This window comes from Bufo bufo, chromosome 3 (assembly GCF_905171765.1).
Source record: "Bufo bufo chromosome 3, aBufBuf1.1, whole genome shotgun sequence".
In the NCBI taxonomy this organism is placed as follows: domain Eukaryota; kingdom Metazoa; phylum Chordata; class Amphibia; order Anura; family Bufonidae; genus Bufo; species Bufo bufo.
In genome coordinates this window covers 104,677,873-104,696,236 of record NC_053391.1, presented here as the reverse complement: position 1 = coordinate 104,696,236, position 18,364 = coordinate 104,677,873, and the positions used below count along the sequence as shown (strand labels likewise).

The following is an 18,364-nucleotide window of genomic DNA, read 5'->3' as shown; positions in this document are numbered from 1 at the left end:
TAGCTTTTTCTGAATGGTTACCATGGCTGCCAGGACGCTAAAGTCCTGTTTGCTATGGTAAAGTGTAGTGGGGAGTGGGGGAGCAGTATACTTACCGCCCGTGCAGCTCCCGGGGTGCTTCAGAGTGACGTCAGGGCGCCCCACGCGCATGGATGACGTGATCGCATGGATCACGTCATCCATGCGCATGGGGCACTCTGATGTCATTCTGGAGCGCCCCGGGAGCCGCACGGACGGTAAGTATACTGCTCCCCCGCTCCCCACTACTACTATGGCAACCAGGACTTTAATAGCGTCCTGGCTGCCTTAGTAACACTGAACGCATTTTGAAGACGGATCAGTCTTCAAATGCTTTCAGTTCACTTGCGGTGTTACGGATCCGGCGGGCACTTCCGGCAAATGGAGTACACGACGGATCCGGACAACGCAAGTGTGAAAGAGCCCTTACTTTGGAGGTGTGATTGAGAGTTCAGAGATACTGTACATTTTAAAGAATCTTTCTGTCTTTAACTATACACACATTATAGTGGTCAAATGCCAGGAAAGGCACCAGAAATTTATTGGACTCTGATACAGTGATCGGCTAAGTGGGCCTTTCCTGGCATTTCTTGACAGTTGGCCTGGACAGGAAGTGAAGAGCAACGGGAACCAGAGCAGCATCTGAAACAGTGGCAAGGGTACTACTGGAGGTAAGTTAAATATCTTTGATATTTTTAACCCTGAATGCCTCTTTTAAACAAAATTATCTGCCTGAACACTCCTTTAGATTATTTTTTTAACATCAACAAATTCCCTGTAAGGATATGACAGTGAAACGACACTTATCCCGGTGTTAAAGGGGTTGTCTCATGACAGACAGCATTACCGCTGGGACCCGCACCTATATAGAGAACGTAGCCCCGAAAGTGAAGTAGGCTGAACTGCGCATGCACAGCCGCCCTCTATTAATTTTCTATGGGGCCGTCAAAAATAGGCGAGCGCTGGGTCGGCTATTTCCATCGAGCCCATAGAAGTGAATGGGAGCGGTGGACAGTCATGAGTGGTGCGCTCCCATTCACTTTTATGGGGAGCCGGCTTAGTGGTGGCCGGACTGGAGTCCTCCAGCCACCCCCTTGCGGGGCTCCTAGCGATATGCCCCCATTGTCTATGATGAGACAACCCCTTTAATGGACAGTGATATGATTTTATATCGAGTATCAAGTTCCAGGGATGCTATTACACCAAGTTTAAGTAAGTTTTTTTAATATTATTGTTCCACTTGTGTGAAAGCAATGTGTGGTTGCTAACAGCTAGGGAGCCACACTACAATGGTGCACAGCAAGATCGCAATGGAGGCTGGAATCAAGGTCTATCCTCTTCAGTGATGAGTCCTCCTTCTGCCTCCGGCACAATGATAGCTGGAGATTGGTTTGGAAGCCACATGGGCAATGCAATGAAGAGACCTTCTTAAGGGAATGTCACACCAGTCCTGCTCCTAGGATTATGGTGTAGGGTTGCATAATGTACCGTAGCCAGACTCCTCCAGTCTTCATTTCAGAAACAGTACCTGCTCAGCATTACATTGATTTGGTTGTAGAGCCAAACATGCTAAACATGCTACCATGGACTACAGTCTGTTCAGACTTGCTTCCCATTGAGCACATCTAGGACGTCATCGGAAATTGCAAAGGTTGCTGCCAGCAGTGGATTGTGTCCAAGTGAATTTCATACTTCAATGACTTGGTGTTGTAATTTCAATGTTAAGGAGTACAGATGAGCGAATTTCATATTTTGAAATTTGTTTGCGCTTCGTTTGGTGGTAAAAGCAGAATTGCGTTATGGATTCCGTTACCACCGACCAAAACGCAATTCTATGACGGAATGCATAACGGAATGCCTTTTAGAGGCATTCCGTTATTCATTCCATCATAATAGAAGTCTATGGCCTCTATAGCGGATCTGTCCTGTTTCCATTATGCAGGGGAGTCCTCTCCTGCATAACGGAAACGGGACAGATCCGTTATGCAGGCCATAGATTTCTATTATGACTGAATGAATAACGGAATGCCTCTAAAGGCATTCCGTTATACATCCCGTCATAGAATTGCGTTATGGTCCATGGTAACAGAATCCATAACGCAATTCTGCTTCTACCACCAAAAGAAGCGCATGTGGGATTTCATGTGATTGACCAACATGGTGGGGATGGTGTGTTCAGGGTGAGGTGTAGTGTTAGTTTTCTGCCACACATAGCATTTTGCATTTAGGCCAAACAGTTAAACTTTGGTCTCATCTGACCAGAGCACCTTCTTTCACATGTTTGCTGTGTCCCCTACATGGCTTGTAACAAACCACAAATGGGACTTCTTATAGCTTGCTTTCAAAAATGGCATTCTTCTTGCACCTCTTCCATAAAGGCCAGATTTGTGGAGTACATGACTAATAGTTGTCCTTTGGACAGATTCTCCCATCTGAGCTGTGGATATCTGCCGCTCCTCTAGAGCAGGGATCAGCAACCTCCGGCACTCCAACTGTTCTGAAACTATAACTTCCATAATCCCAGAATCCTCCTTTTACTTCTATAGGAGTTAGGCCTCCTGCACACGACCGTTGTGTGCACCCGTGGCCGTTGTGCCGTTTTCCGTTTTTTTTCGCGGACCCATTGACTTTCAATGGGTCCGTGGAAAAAACGGAAAATGCACCGTTTTGCAGCCGCATCCGTGATCCGTGTTTCCTGGCCGTGAAAAAAATATGACCTGTCCTATTTTTTTCACGGTCAACGGTTCACGGACCCATTCAAGTCAATGGGTCCGTGAAAGAACAGGGATGCACACAAGATTGGCATCCGTGTCCGTGATCCGTGGCCGTAGGTTAGTTTTTATACAGACGGATCCGAAGATCCGTCTGCATAAAAGCTTTTTCAAAGCTGAGTTTTCACTTCGTGAAAACTCAGAACCGACAGTATATTCTAACACAGAAGCGTTCCCATGGTGATGGGGACGCTTCTAGTTAGAATACACTACAAACTGTGTACAAGACTGCCCCCTGCTGCCTGGCAGCCCTGATCTCTTACAGGGGGCCGTGATCAGCACAATTAACCCCTTTAGGTGTCGGCACCTGAAGGGGTTAATTGTGCTGATCACGGCCCCCTGTAAGAAATCAGGGCTGCCAGGCAGCAGGGGGCAGACCCTCCCCCCCCTCCCCAGTTTGAATATCACTGGTGGCAAGTGCGGCCCCCCCCCCCCTCTATTGTAATAATAGGTTGGTGGCCAGTGCGGCCCCCCCCCCCTCCCTCTATTGTAAAAATTTGTTGGTGGCACAGTGTGCGCCCCCCATCGGCCCCCCCTCCCTCTATAGCATTAACAACATTGGTGGTCAGTGTGCGGCCTCCCATCTCCCCCCCCCCCCCCCCATCATTGGTGGCAGCGGAGTTCCTATCGGAGTCCCAGTTTAATCGCTGGGGCTCCGATCGGTAACCATGGCAACCAGGACGCTACTACAGTCCTGGTTGCCATGGTTACTTAGCAATAGTACAATAGTAGAAGATTCATACTTACCGGCTGCTGCGATGTTCGTGTCCGGCCGGGAGCTCCACCTACTGGTAAGTGACAGGTCTATGCGGCGCATTGCTAAATGAACTGTCACTTCCCAGTAGGAGGAGCTCCCGGCCGGACACGAACATCGCAGCTCCCAGGTAAGTATGAATCTTTTACTATTGTACTATTGCTAGTAACCCGCTGCCACCAATGATCGGGGGGGGGGGGGTAGATGGGAGGCCGCACACTGGCCACCAATGTTGTTAATGCTATAGAGGGAGGGGGGGGCCAATGGGGGGCGCACACTGTGCCACCAACGATTTATTACAATAGAGGGAGGAAGGGTGGGGGCCGCACTGGCCACCAATGATATTCAAACTGGGGAGGGGGGGGGGGTCTGCCCCCTGCTGCCTGGCAGCCCTGATCTCTTACAGGGGGATATGATAGTACAATTAACCCCTTCAGGTGTGGCACCTGAGGGTTAATTGTGCTGATCACGGCCCCCTGTAAGAGATCGGATGCTGCTAGGCAGCAGGGGGCAGTCATGTACACAGTTTGAAGTATATTCTAACTAGAAGCGTCCCCATCACCATGGGAACGCCTCTGTGTTAGAATATACTGTCGGAAATGAGGTTTCACGATCTAACTCATATCCGACAGTATATTCTAACATAGAGGCGTTCCCATGGTGATGGGGACGCTTCAAGTTAAAATATACCATCGGATTGGAGAAAACGCTGATCCGATGGTATAAAAGGGACTCCAGACTTTACATTGAAAGTCAATGGGGACGGATCCGTTTGAAATGGCACCATATTGTGTCAACGTCAAACGGATCCGTCCCCATTGACTTGCATTGTAATTCAGGACGGATCCGTTTGGCTCCGCACGGCCAGGCGGACACCAAAACGACTTTTTTTTCATGTCCGTGGATCCTCCAAAAATCAAGGAAGACCCACGGACGAAAAAAACGGTCACGGATCACGGAAAAAACGGGACCCGTTTTTGCGGACTGCAAAAAAATACGTTCGTGTGCAGGAGGCCTTAAAAGAACAGCCAAGTAAGTGTGAATTCTGGGAGTTGTAGTTTCACAGCAGCTGGAGTGCCGAAGGTTTGTGATCCCTGCTCTAGAGTAACCATGCTTGGCTGCTTCTCTAATTAGTGCTCTCCTTGACTGGGCTGTCAGTTTAGGTGGATGGCCATGTCTTGGCAGGTTTGCAGTTGTTCCATATTCCTTTCATTTTTATAACCTAACCATTTACACTTCTCCACAACTTTTTCTCTGACCTTTCTGCTATTCTTCTTGGTCTTCCACATCTGTTTGATCATTAATGTTCTCTAAGGCCCCTTTCACACGGGCGTTGCGGACTGGGGCCGGATCCGTTCAGGGAAAATGGTGAGATTTTGACACTAAAACAAGTCAGTTTTCACTGCGATTGCGTTCCATGTTTGCGTTTTTTTTCCGCGCGGGTGCAAAACATTGTAATGCGTTTGGCACGCGCGTGAGAAAAATCGGCATGTTTGGTACCCAGATCCGAACCCGGACTTCTTCACAGAAGTTCGGGATTGGGTTAGGTGTTGTGTAGATTTTATTATTTTCCCTTATAACATGGTTAAAAGGGAAAATAATAGCATTCTTAATACAGAATGCATAGTACAATAGGGCTGGAGGGGTTAAAAAAAATTAAATAAATTTAACTCACCTTAATCCACTTGTTTGCGCAGCCCGGCTTCTCTTCTGTCTTCATCTTTGAGGAATAGGACCTTTGATGACGTCACTGCGCTCATCACATGGTCCATCACATGATCTTTTTTACCATGGTGATGGATCATGTGACGGACCATGTGATGAGCGCAGTGATGTCATCAAAGGTCCTTTTCCTGTGCACAGCAAAGAAGAAGACAGAAGTGAGTTATATTATTTTTTATTTTTTTAACCCCTCCAGCCCTATTGTACTATGCATGTACTATGCATTCTGTATTAAGAATGCTATTATTTTCCCTTAAAACCATGTTATAAGGGAAAATAATAATGATCGGATCCCCATCCCGATCGTGCATGAAAATCGCATCGTATCCGCACTTGCTTGCGGATGCTTGCGATTTTCACGCAGCCCCATTCACTTCTATGGGGCCTGCATTGCATGAAAAAACACAGAATATAGAACATGCTGCGATTTTCACGCAACGCACAAGTGATGCGTGAAAATCACCGCTCGTGTGCACAGCCCCATAGAAATGAATGGGTCCGAATTCAGTGCCGGTGCAATGCGTTCACGTCACGCATTGCACCCACGCGGAAAACTCGCTCGTTTGAAAGGGGCCTAACAAACCTCTGATGCCTTCACAGAACAGCTGTAGTTATACTGAGAATAAATTACACACAGGTGGACTCTATTTACAAACTTAGGTGACTTCTGAAGGCAATAGATCACACTGGATTTTTTTAGGCTACTTTCACACTTGCGTTAGGAGCGGATCCGTCTGGTGTCTGTACAGACGGATCCGCTCCTATAATGCAAACGCTTGCATCCGTTCATAACGGATCCGTTTGCATAACTGTTTTTTTCAGATCTGATTTTTCACTTCGTGAAAACTCAGATCCGACAGTATATTCTAACACAGAGGCGTTCCCATGTACACAGTTCTTCTAGTATATTCTAACCTGAAGCGTCCCCATCACCATGGGAACGCCTCTGTGTTAGAATATACTGTCGGATCTGAGTTTTACGATCTAACTCAAATCCGATGGTATATTTTAACATAGAGGCGTTCCCATGGTGATGGGGACCCTTCAAGTTAAATATACCATCGGATTGGAGAAAACTCTGATCGATGGTATATTAATAGGTACTCCTGACTTTACATTGAAAGTCAATGGGGGACGGATCCGTTTGCAATTGCACCATATTGTGTCAACGTCAAACGGATCCGTCCCCATTGACTTGCATTGTAAGTCTGGATGGATCCGTTCGGCTACGCACGGCCAGGCGGACACGAAAACGCTGCAAGCTGCGTTCAGGTGTCCGCCTGCTGAGCGGAACGGAGGCCAAACGGTGCCAAACTGATGCATTCTGAGCGGATCCGCATCCACTCAGAATGCGTTGGGGATGAACGGATCCGTTCGGGGCCGCTTGTGAGAGCCTTCAAACGGAACTCACAAGCGGAACCCCGAGGTATCAGAGTACAGGTGGCTGAATCCAAATGGACACCACACTTTTCAGATTTTTGTTGATTAAAATTTTGAAAACCATGTATCATTTTCTTTTTACTTCACACGTAAAATTCCAATAAAATACATTTAAGTTTGTGGGTGTAATGATATATAATTATTATTATATAAATATATATGTATCTTTCTATTGAAAAAATATATATACAGTTGCAAGAAAAAGTATATGAACCCTTTGGAATGATATGGATTTCTGTACAAATTGGTCATAAAATGTGATCTGATCTTCATCCTAAGTCACAACAATAGACAATCACAGTTTGCCTAAACTAATAACACACAAAGAATTAAATGTTACCATGCTTTTTTGAACACACCATGTAAACATTCACAGTGCAGGTGGAAAAGTATGTGAACCCTTGGATTTAATAACTTGTTGAACCTCCTTTGGCAGCAATAACTTTAACCAAACGTTTCCTGTAGTTGCAGATCAGACGTGCACAACGGTCAGGAGTAATTCTTGACCATTCCTCCTTTCAGAACGGTTTCAGTTCAGCAATAATTCTTGGGATGTCCAGAGTGAATCGCTTTCTTGAGGTCATGCCACAGCATCTCAATCGGGTTGAGGTCAGGACTCTGACTGGGCCACTCCAGAAGGCGTATTTTCTTCTGTTTAAGCCATTCTGTTGTTGATTAAGGCCTCATGCATCACTGTCAGTGATTTGGCTTCAGTGGTCCGTGTCCGATTTTGCTTCAGTTGTGTTTCCTTGTGTCTTCCTTTTTTTTTGTCTGACAGGGAAAAAAAAGGAAGGTTAATGAAAAGTGTAATTTTATTGCCACCAAGGTCTTGTAGAAAAAAAACGGACACGGACGCGGACACGGATGACATACCAGTTGTGCATCCGTTTTTTTTTGACGGACCCATTGACTTGAATGGGTCAGTCCCTCCGTTTTCCACTGACAAGAATAGGACAGGTTATATTTTTTGGACGGACTGGAATCACGGATCACTGACACGGAGAAAAACGGGAGGACTATCAGTTTTTTTTCACAGCTCCATAGAAATGAATGGGACCTCCGATAATCTGTGAAAAATGACGGAACGGACGAGGATGCACACAACCGTCGTGTGCATGAGGCCTTACTTCTATGCTTTGGGTCGTTGTCCTGTTGCAACACCCATCTTCTGTTCAGCTTCAGCTGGTGGACAGATGGCCTTAAGTTCTCCTGCAAATGTCTTGATAAACTTGGGAATTCATTTTTCCTTCGATGATAGCAATCCGTCCAGGCCCTGACGCAGCAAAGCAGCCCAAAACATGATGCCCCCCACCACCATACTTCACAGTTGGGATGAGGTTTTGATGTTGGTGTGCTGTGCCTCTTTTTCTCCACACATAGTGTTGTGTGTTTCTTCCAAACAACTCAACTTTGGTTTCATCTGTCCACAGAATATTTTGCCAGTACTGCTGTGGAACATCCAGTGCTCTTGTGCAAACTGTAAACGTGCAGCAATGTTTTTTTTGGGACAGCAGTGGCTTCCTCTGTGGTATCCTCCCATGAAATACATTCTTGTTTAGTGTTTTACATATCGTAGATTCGCTAACAGGGATGTTAGCATATGCCAGAGACTTTTGTAAGTCTTTAGCTGACACTCTAGGATTCTTCTTTACCTCATTGAGCAGGCTGCACTGTGCTCTCGAAGTCATCTTTACAGGACGGCCACTCCTAGGGAGAGTAGCAGCAGTGCTGAACTTTCTCCATTTATAGACAATTTGTCTTACCGTGGACTGATGAACAGCAAGGCTTTTGGAGATACTTTATAACCCTTTCCAGCTTTATGCAAGTCAACAATTCTTAATCGTAGGTCTTCTGAAAGCTCTTTTGTGCGAGGCATCATTCACATCAGGCAATGCTTCTTGTGAAAAGCAAACCCAGAACTGGTGTGTTTTTTTTATAGGGTAGGGCCAGCTGTAACCAACACCTCAAATCTCATCTCATTGATTGGACTCCAGTTGGCTGACACCTCACTCCAATTAGCTCTTGGAGATGTCATTAGTCTAGGGGTTCACATACTTTTTCCACCTGCACTGTGAATGTTTACATGGTGTGTTCAGTAAAAACATGGTAACAATTTCATTATTTATGTGTTATTAGTTTAAGCAGACTGTGATTGTCTATTGTTGTGATTTAGATGAAGATCAGATCACATTTTATGATCAATTTGTGCAGAAATCCATATCATTCCAAAGGGTTCACATACTTTTTCTTGCAACTGTATATATATATTCATTTATTATATAAGTTGTAGCAACCTCTTGTTCTGAAGTTGTATTGCTAACTGTACCTGTGTGAATGTTACAAAGGTATGGACTTCTATGTTGCCGCATATGGAATACTTAGCTGTCACTGTGACATCAGAGTGACAGCATCACGTGACTTGTCAGTTTACTTACCTAAATCTCTTGAACAAGTGAGGTAATGAAGCTGCAGACACCACAGTCAATAGGATCAGCAGTTTTGTTTCATTGACTCCAAGGCAAACAAATGTGTCATTGAGACCTTTGTTATTTGCTGAGCTCTTCTGTGCACACAAAACAATAAGCAGAGTCAGCTCATAACCCCTTTTCTGCTCCCAGACCCCCCCCCCCCCCCCCCCCCCCAAAAAAAAAAAGAAATCTAATTTGCTTTTGTACTTGATATGGGCTCTAGGCTGATACTCTGTCTATCCTCTATTCAAGTTAGACCACACCTAAAAAAAAAAGTTCAAAAAGAAAGTTTAGTGCAAGCAAATCTATGGAGTATATATTAGTGGGGAGGGGGTCTGGCTCAATATCAACGATCTCCTTCAGAGGCACAGTCAGTGTTCCTGTAAGTAATTCTTGTGTGCTGCTGTTCAGATTTGTTTTAAATTAGAATTTATGTTTTTATATACTTTTGTATATTTTGTTAACATGCGTACTTCATATATATATATATTTATATATATATATATATATATATATATATATTTACACACACAACACACACATATAGATGCACTTACAGTAGCATTACACCCAGATAATAAACTTTCATATATACATATACATACACACACATATAGATGCACTTACAGTAGCTTTACACCCATATAATAAACTTGCAAGTGTATATTAAGATGGATATTCTGTGCTGCCATGTAGGCCAGCTTTAAAGGAGTACTGAAGGATTAAGAAGATTATTGGGGTTACCTACATGGTTAAAGAGGGTCTTTCCATAATGGACTTATCACCTCTTCACAGGACAAGTGATGTGTATGATTCCTTTGGGAATGCCCACTGGGACCCATACTGATCACTAGAATGGGGATTTCTTGTCTCCTGCTCCATACAAAGCCTACGGTACTGACGGAGATAGTGAGCCCTGTAAAGACTGAATGCAGCAGTAGTGGACATGCATGACCACCACTCCATTCATACAGGGGTATGGTAGAAACTCCATTCTAATGTTTATGAGGTCCCTCCGATCGGACACTTATCACTTGTGGATTGGTGATCATTGTTGATTATGGGAAAACCCCTTCACAGCAAGCGGCACAATATATCTAGCATGGATACATATAACAGTGTGTATGCTGACATTTAATTTATTTTTCTGTAATACTCCATCAAGATAACTTCATTGCTGTCACATTACACTACATGAAAGGGTCACTGTTTTATAAAACATTTGACATGTTGTGTAGGTTTGGGTGCAGAGACCCCCACAAGCAAAGTTCCCCTCTGGCTCCCATTGCCCTTTTTTTGCTTTCCTTATAGATCCATGTAATTTTAAAGCAGTTTTTTAAGCCAACCAACACAAGTGAATTTCGTAAAGAAGAAGTTGAATAAGTCCTTCCTTTAGATTTCACATTCCTTTTGAATCCACTTTTGACTTTGGCTCAAAAAAACGCTTAAAAAATCTGCTGCATTCTTTAAAAAAAAAAATCACTGGGTGGGAAATCACCTTTATGATGACCTGGGGCATAACTTAGAGCTCACAAGCCCCAATGCAACAGTTCAGCTGGGTCTGTGAGCTCTTAGGTACACACTTTATCAGCATTGTTTCCAGCAATTTTTTGGGGAGAATACAGCAGATTTCTTATGCAGTTTTCAATCTGACCCCCCTAACTTTTTTATATTTACGCCCATAGAGCTGAATGATGGCTCATTTTTTGTGGGGATGATCTGTAGTTTCTATTGATACCTTTTTGAGTATGTTTAACTTTATGATCACTTTTTATAAAAAAAAATTAGGAGGTGAAGCAATGAAAAAAACTGTGAATCGGACATTTAGATTTTTTGTCCATTCCAGCATTCACCATACAGGATAAATACATTTATATTTTAATAGTTTGGGTGTTTTCATTTTTATTATGGGGATAGGGGGGTTATTTAAATTTATATATATTTTTTTTATCATTTTAAAAACTCCTTGATTCCTATTTCCTAAGTACCTAAGAACTTGAACATGTGATTGTTACATCACAAGTCCCATACAACTGCAATGAATTACCATTGCAGCCTATGGTAGTTTTATTATATTCCTATAGAGTCCTGCCACAGGCAGGACTCCTAAGAACTATAGCTGTGCTAGCCACGGAGCCTTTAGAATGCTTGAGGATACCTTACTGAACAAACAGCTCCCCTGATCTCAGTGGGGGAGATTCTGGTTGGGCCCTGGGAAGTGCAGCATCTCAACTGCACAATTCACTGCAGCATCTGAGGGATTAAAGAGGACCTTTCATGCAATTTTATTAAGGGAGATATATAGATATATTACCTGTACTTGCGGGGTACCCCCCGCTGATGCTGCCACCCTGCTTGATTTTTTAAAATATGCCTCCTATGCCCCGCTGTGCCCCGCCGGATTTCTCCCTCTCAGTATGCTAATACTGAGCATCGGAGAAATGAGGTGGAGACTGAGTCTTTCTCCGTGGGCGTCTCCTTCTCCCTGGCTGTAGCGCTGTCCAATCGCAGCGCAGAGCGTCACAGCCAGGGAGGCTGTGACACTCTGCGCTGGCTGATATAACAATCCAGCCAGCAACCTATTGAAGATGGGAGTAAAGCATGGCATATAAGAAAATGTTTTGCTCTTTTGTTAATATTACTAATTGTGACAATTTAATTATTGCAGGTTTCTTAAAGATTCACCAAAATGTCTCACACTGGAGCTCAAGGAAGCATTGGTAGCCACACTGCCTTGGTCTGCAGAATTACAAGGTATATACAACAATAATGATGTATAGTTTTATATTTCTGAAAATAAAATTTTCTATTGCCGTAATAAAGAGCATTAGTTTCCTGCATCCAGAACTAGCTTTTGAATGAAGCAGAAAGAACAGCTTATTTCAAGTGTAGCAGCCCTGCTGGCTTACTGCAGCTCCTCTCACATTAAAATGAATGGGAGCTGAGCCGAAGTACCATGTACGGCCACTATACTTTGAATGGAGCTGTGCTTCATGTTTCATTCAAAGTGCTAGTTCCAGTGCTGAAGGCTGATGGGAACAGCTGATCTGTGAGGGTGGTAGATGACAAGCCCCCACTGATCAGATATGATGATGTATCTTTAGGATAGGTCATCAATATCAGTACCTGAAAAACCCCTTTTAAATATCATGATTGATAGTATTTTGGCACACTATTAAATAGGCATTATACTTTGAATAATTCAATATTGCAAGTGAACATAAGAAACTTGAATCTTATGTGTTATTTTTTCTCCAGTTTTACGCCACTTTTTCCCCTCTGGATCTTGAAATTTGCATTCACCTTAAATTAACTGCTTAAATCTGTCTTAGAGACTATCTGTGTCTGCCACTCACTGGGATCAGGTTTTCTATCTCACCTCAGTACTGAATTCAGTCACACTGCTCAGTGCCGTGGTATAATTTCCTCAATGCTGCTACTGCTTTTGAGGGTGTGCTACAGATACTGGATAGGTCATCAGTATCTGATTAAGGGTCCATTCACACGTCCGTATGTGCATTTTGGCGGACCGCACATCGCCGGCACTCTCATAGAAAATGCCTTTTCTTGTCCGCAATTGGGAAAAGAATAGGACATGTTCTATTTTTTTGCGGTACTGAAATGCGGAATCTGCAAATGTGGATGAAAAATTAATGGGTCCACACCTGTTCCACAAAATTGCGGAACGGATGCGGACCCATTTTGCGGACGTTTGAATGGACCCTAAAGGGGGTCCAACACCTGTGAAACCCACAAATCAGCTGTTTGAGAAGGCACTAATGCTCACAGTAGTGCCATAGCCTTTTCTCAGCTCACCAAGGCACAGCGGCAGTGCTTGGTATTGCAGTTCAGCCCCATTCACTTCAAAGGGGCTGAGCTGCATCTAGGCCATGTGACCAATGAACGCATTTGTCACATGGCCTAGGCAAAGCTGTAGAAGGCTGCAGCGCTACTGCTGATCGGCAGAGGTCCCTGGTGTCAGACCCCCGTTGATGAGATAATGATGACCTATGCAGAGGACAGGTCATCAAATAAAATATCTTCCAGAAATAAGTATATAGAGGTGGATAAAGAAGTTTAATATCCACACCCTGTTCTGCTTTCATTTTCTTACTGCTATTTATGCTATTTACAGCTGATATGCTACGAATATGAAAAATTCCAAGGCCACAAGGAGAATTTAGCAGCGAGTGCAGAAAACTTGTGTGACCGAGGTTTCGACAATGTTGAAGTCCATTCGAATTGATGTGGACCGTAAGTTTCAAACACCTTAACCCTTTATAATATAGCTTATAAGTAAAATATTTCCCCATGAAAGATCACATTTTCTTAGATCTCTGTATTGTGCCATTCTGTTGTTCCTCCTGAAAATGTATGTGACTGGGTGTTCCCTTTCTCACTAAGGTAGGTCTTTATACAATCATTCACAATCAACACTTGATTGAAAAGTATCAGGGTATGTGGGGTCATGCTCCTTTGACAAGAGGAATGATGATGCCGAGTTTTCGATTTAAGGTACATTCCCACAACCGTAGGTGGTCCGAGCCCGTATTGCAGACCGCAAACAGCAAACACCTATTGACTTGAATGGGTTCGCAATCCTCCAGGTACCGCATGGTGCGGAATGAATGTATGGATCTGAAGCCCTCGGAAGCGCTTCTAAATTGTGCTTCCGCACCGCAAAAGATAGGACGTGTCCAATCTTTTGTCGTATATTGCGGATCGCTGAACCATTCAGGTGAATGGGTCTGCACTGCAATATGGGATTCACACGGCCAATGCCCCTGCATTGCAAACTTCAGCACCGGCACAGACGGCTTACATCGTGTGGATGTACCCTCATTCTTACATTTCCAAGAGGAATAGTAGAAGACAAAACAACAAATAGTTCAAAGAAACTTACTTCACATTTTTTATATTGTGAGAAACAGAAGTATTTACTACAGCAAACATGTCAGAAGAGATGACAGGTCCAATTCATTATTATATATCAGAATTGTTCAGTTTGTTGGCAGGAATAGGCAAAATATAGGTTTTCTGAGATTCTAATATTGATGACCTATCCACAGAATAGGTCATCAACAGGGGCGTAGCTATAGGGGAAGCAGGGGAAGTGGCTGCTTTGGGGCCCTGACCCAGAAGGGGCCCATCCAGGTGGAGGAGGACTAAAAGATTTTGTCAGGGCCCCCTCAACAGTATTACACTATGAAATTATATACTCTGATAGTATAGACAGTGTAAGAAACGGATGGAACAGCTACCAAGCCTGGTCTGAGAGAGCGATCTTTACTAGCCACAGGAATGGGGGTGGCATGAAAGGAAGGGGTTGTGAAAAAATTACTGGGGGAGGGGTGGCCCCATTCAAAAATTTTCTGTGGGGCCCAGTCATTTCTAGCTACGCCACTGGTCATCAATATTGACAGTGGTCTGACAACTGGGACCCCAACCAGCGACCACCACAGCCTCCTTGCAGCTTACCAAGCACATCACTGTCCATTGGATAGTGGCTGTGCTTGGTATTGCAGGTCAGTCCTGGATACTTGAATGGGACTGAGCTGTGCCTAGACCATGTGATTGATGAATGTGAGGTTACTGGCCTAGGCAGAGGCTGTGGCACTCACCAGAGCACCACAGCCTCTTCAAATAGCTGATCATCGGAGGTGCCAGGAGCTGGATAGAAGGACAGACCGTCAATTCAGAATCTTGAAAAAACCCTTTAAAATGTGACATATGTATTCTGAAGTGCTGTCACATATTTTAAAAAAATCTTATGTCATATATCACTTCAGAAATGTCTTCCAGCTGAAGCTAGATGGGCAGTCATGTCTAACCTATTAAGATGGACACTATAATTTTGGAGGTGATACTTTAATGTCTACTCTATGGTTCAAATTCACAGCTGGGTCGCTTATGAACAGAAAGATTTCACTGGAGAGATGTTCATTCTGGAGAAAGGGGAATTCCCTCGCTGGGACTCCTGGTCTAACTGCTTCCGTGCAGATAGGATCATGTCCTTTAGACCAGTCCGTATGGTAAGATCTATACTACAATTGAAATCATTGAAACAAAGAGCCATCCTATTGTCATTTTCTCACAACCATTGTTGGTTAGTATATGGTTTGTAAATTTAGGGTTCAAGGGTGTATACTGTATGTACCACAGTGTTCCCACCTTCTTGTCCATGGTCAAAATACTGTAGACATGCCGTTCTTCCCTGTTCCATAGGCATCACACAAAATTAGCATGTAGACCAAAAATTCACATGGCCAAACTCACCTACCAGAGGAGAGAAGGGATGTTAATAGGCAGTGGTCAAAATGGTAAAAAAAATTCTTCCTAATATAAATTGTTCTTCCTTATAATGACTTCTTATTGAAACTCTCTTAAATTATAGGACACTCAGGACTATAAGATCTCTCTCTATGAATGTGTCAATTTTGAGGGCAGGAAGATGGAGGTCTGTGATGAAGATATCCCCAGCTTGTGGTCCTATGGATTCCAGGATAGAGTTGCTAGCATCCAGGTCCTTGGAGGAACGTAAGTGTTTGAAAGTTGTAATGATGCTCGGAACGTTTTGTATCACATTTTCAAATTAAAATTCTAAATTGTTCATTAACACACTGACCCTGCACCACAATTGAAGATCGGCTGAGTGTTAAAGGGGTTTCCAGATTTTTTTCCTTTTTAAATTTGAACCCCAGCCTGCAGTACTTGTGGAAAAATCCATACTCACCTGCTCTCAGCTACTCCCTTCTGGCTCCCTTCACTGGCCTTCAACACCCCCATCCTGTAAACCTTCTGAGAGACAAGACCAAGTGCTGCAGCCAGTGACTGGCCTCAGAGGTGATGTGTCCCCAAGTGGCCTGCTATTTGGGGACATATCAGTGCTGAAGCAAATCATTGGCTGCAGCCGTGCACATGACCCTGTCCATCCTGAAGTGTACTTTAGTCCCTGCTCAGACTTGTGGTTAAGGAACAACTCTGAATAAATAGGATATTATATTGTACAATTTAGTCTATGGACTGAACTTATCTTCTTTATATTGTAAAAAAACATGAAAATTTACAGTATATTAATTTTAGAATGTATCTAATGTGTTTGTCTAGATGGGTCGGATACCAGTACCCTGGTTACAGAGGTTATCAGTACTTAATGGAATATGGACCATACAAACACTGGAACAATTGGGGAGCCAACCAGCCCCAGATTCAGTCTATCCGCCGAGTAAAGGACATGCAGTGGTACAAGAGAGGAAATTTTGAAGTTGGAAACTAAGGAAGCATTAAGGATAAGACACGAAACCTGACTGACGGAAGAAAGGGGCTTGTTTCTTTTTAATCTTTGAACCATTCTCTGTATATTGGAAAGAGAGAGAGATGACTGTTGCTTAATTTATTTGTCTACAAGGTCATTTTTTTATTGACGGCATTTTTGGGTTTTCTGACATGTTCTCCTAGCTGCTAATTCCAGCAATTACTGTATATAATGGGGTAATCCTCTCACCAGGATCGCCCTCAAGGGCAAAAGTGGAAATGTTGAACGTACCACCTCTTTCTTTTCTGTGCTGGATTTTCAAGAGCTAGCTTTACCCTTTTAGCTAAATACATACTTTGTCATATTTTAAGACCAAATACTCTTGTTTTATATATATATATATATATATATATATATATATATATATATCTTGATCTGCACCAGCACAGCCAGGTTATATAGTGTTACCATATATAATGACTGCTAAAAGTAAATGATTATAACACAAATATAGCACAAATCTATAGCCTATTGTCCTGCAAAAGTAGATTTTTGTTCTTTAAACCCTAGACTTCTTGAGTTGTATTCTACTACACAATGCTCTGCGTCCACTGTCGATGATCCGTTCAACAAGCTCTCTCTCTGTCCAGTAACATAAAATATCCAGAACATCTGGACACTGTCACCCTTCTCAGGGAGAAACAAGTCTTGTTTTTACTACACAAAAAACCTCAGCAAACAAATGCACAGCAGGAAAGTTTTCATTGTTCCTGTCCAAAGCACTGTCCATCCATATGCAGCTCTACCAAACCACCGATACATGTGGCGAACTCTTCGCAGTTTAACACTAATAAAAAGGGTATATAAGAAATGGCTGATGTTTGTGTTTGTTAATTTGGAGTCTCGAGTTATTCAAGATCTGGAGGCTTCCCATGAAACTGGCCTCTAATTCCTTGAATGGATTAAAAGAATAGATTCCATGCACACTACAGGAAATAAAGTATGTTAGAACTACAGTATATAAGTATCAGTGAATACAGAAATATCATCAACACCCTAGGGGACCACATTTATTAACTAAAATATTATAAAAGATGATTTGTGACATTTTACTGGTAAAATTTTCCCATTGCTCAACATATGTGGAATGTGATATGAGAAGTGGGTTGTTTTCCAAAGAAGGAATAATCTACGCCATATTTATTATTGCACGTCGTTACTTTAACTACAACAGAATTAGCACAGGCCGAATAATGTTGCAGGAAGCATTAGGAGGGGCCCACAATTTTTTGTCAAAGGGAATAAAAAACACAGAAGATGTATATAGCACACACTTACGGTTGCCGGGGAAGGGGGGTGTCACGAGGATGTCACAACTTATCGCCGACCCTGTGGTGCCTGGGGTCAGAAGGTCGCAGCGGGTGGCTACTCTCTCAATTTCAAGAGATTGCTCCATGAGCTAGTTGTGGGAATGGATTCCGATCCAGGTTTTCCTGTTTTGGTTTACTATCCTTTTTGTCCCATCTAGGTATCAGTAGTTTTCCTTTCAGCTGTTCTGGGTCTGCCACTCCCAGCCACTATTTAGTCTCTCTTCCTACTTCCCTTGTTGCCAGATATAGACCTTCCTTTCAGGTTATCTATTCTATCCTCAGGTAGTGTTGCTGTGGAGTTGCTGGAGCAGTTGGAACCAGTGCGGTTGGATCTCCGGTCCTCTTCAGTTTGTTCTATACTGTTTGTTGTCTCCCTTCGGGTGTAATGACCGGCGTCACGCAAAGGGAGGGAAATGGGAAGGCCCTGTCCAAGGGAGAGGGAAAGGTGGTGACCCCTGACTCACCTTGAGGCTGGCACCTGACTGCCCTGACGTCCCTAGACGGGTTCCTCACCCGTACGCCGATCACGTGCCTAAACCCTGGCTTTCCCTAAGATGAGCCCTGTG

At 43.5% G+C, this 18,364-nt stretch overlaps 1 protein-coding gene across 1 annotated transcript; it reads left to right on the top strand.

Moving 5' to 3' along the window:
* Positions 1 to 11,862: 11,862 nt before the first annotated feature.
* LOC120993246 (beta-crystallin B1-like) lies at positions 11,863 to 16,449 on the top strand. Its single transcript, XM_040421795.1, is given in 6 exon segments — positions 11,863 to 11,908; positions 11,911 to 11,927; positions 13,309 to 13,427; positions 15,073 to 15,205; positions 15,568 to 15,710; positions 16,281 to 16,449. Coding segments are annotated over 6 exon segments (627 nt in total).
* Positions 16,450 to 18,364: the final 1,915 nt, after the last annotated feature.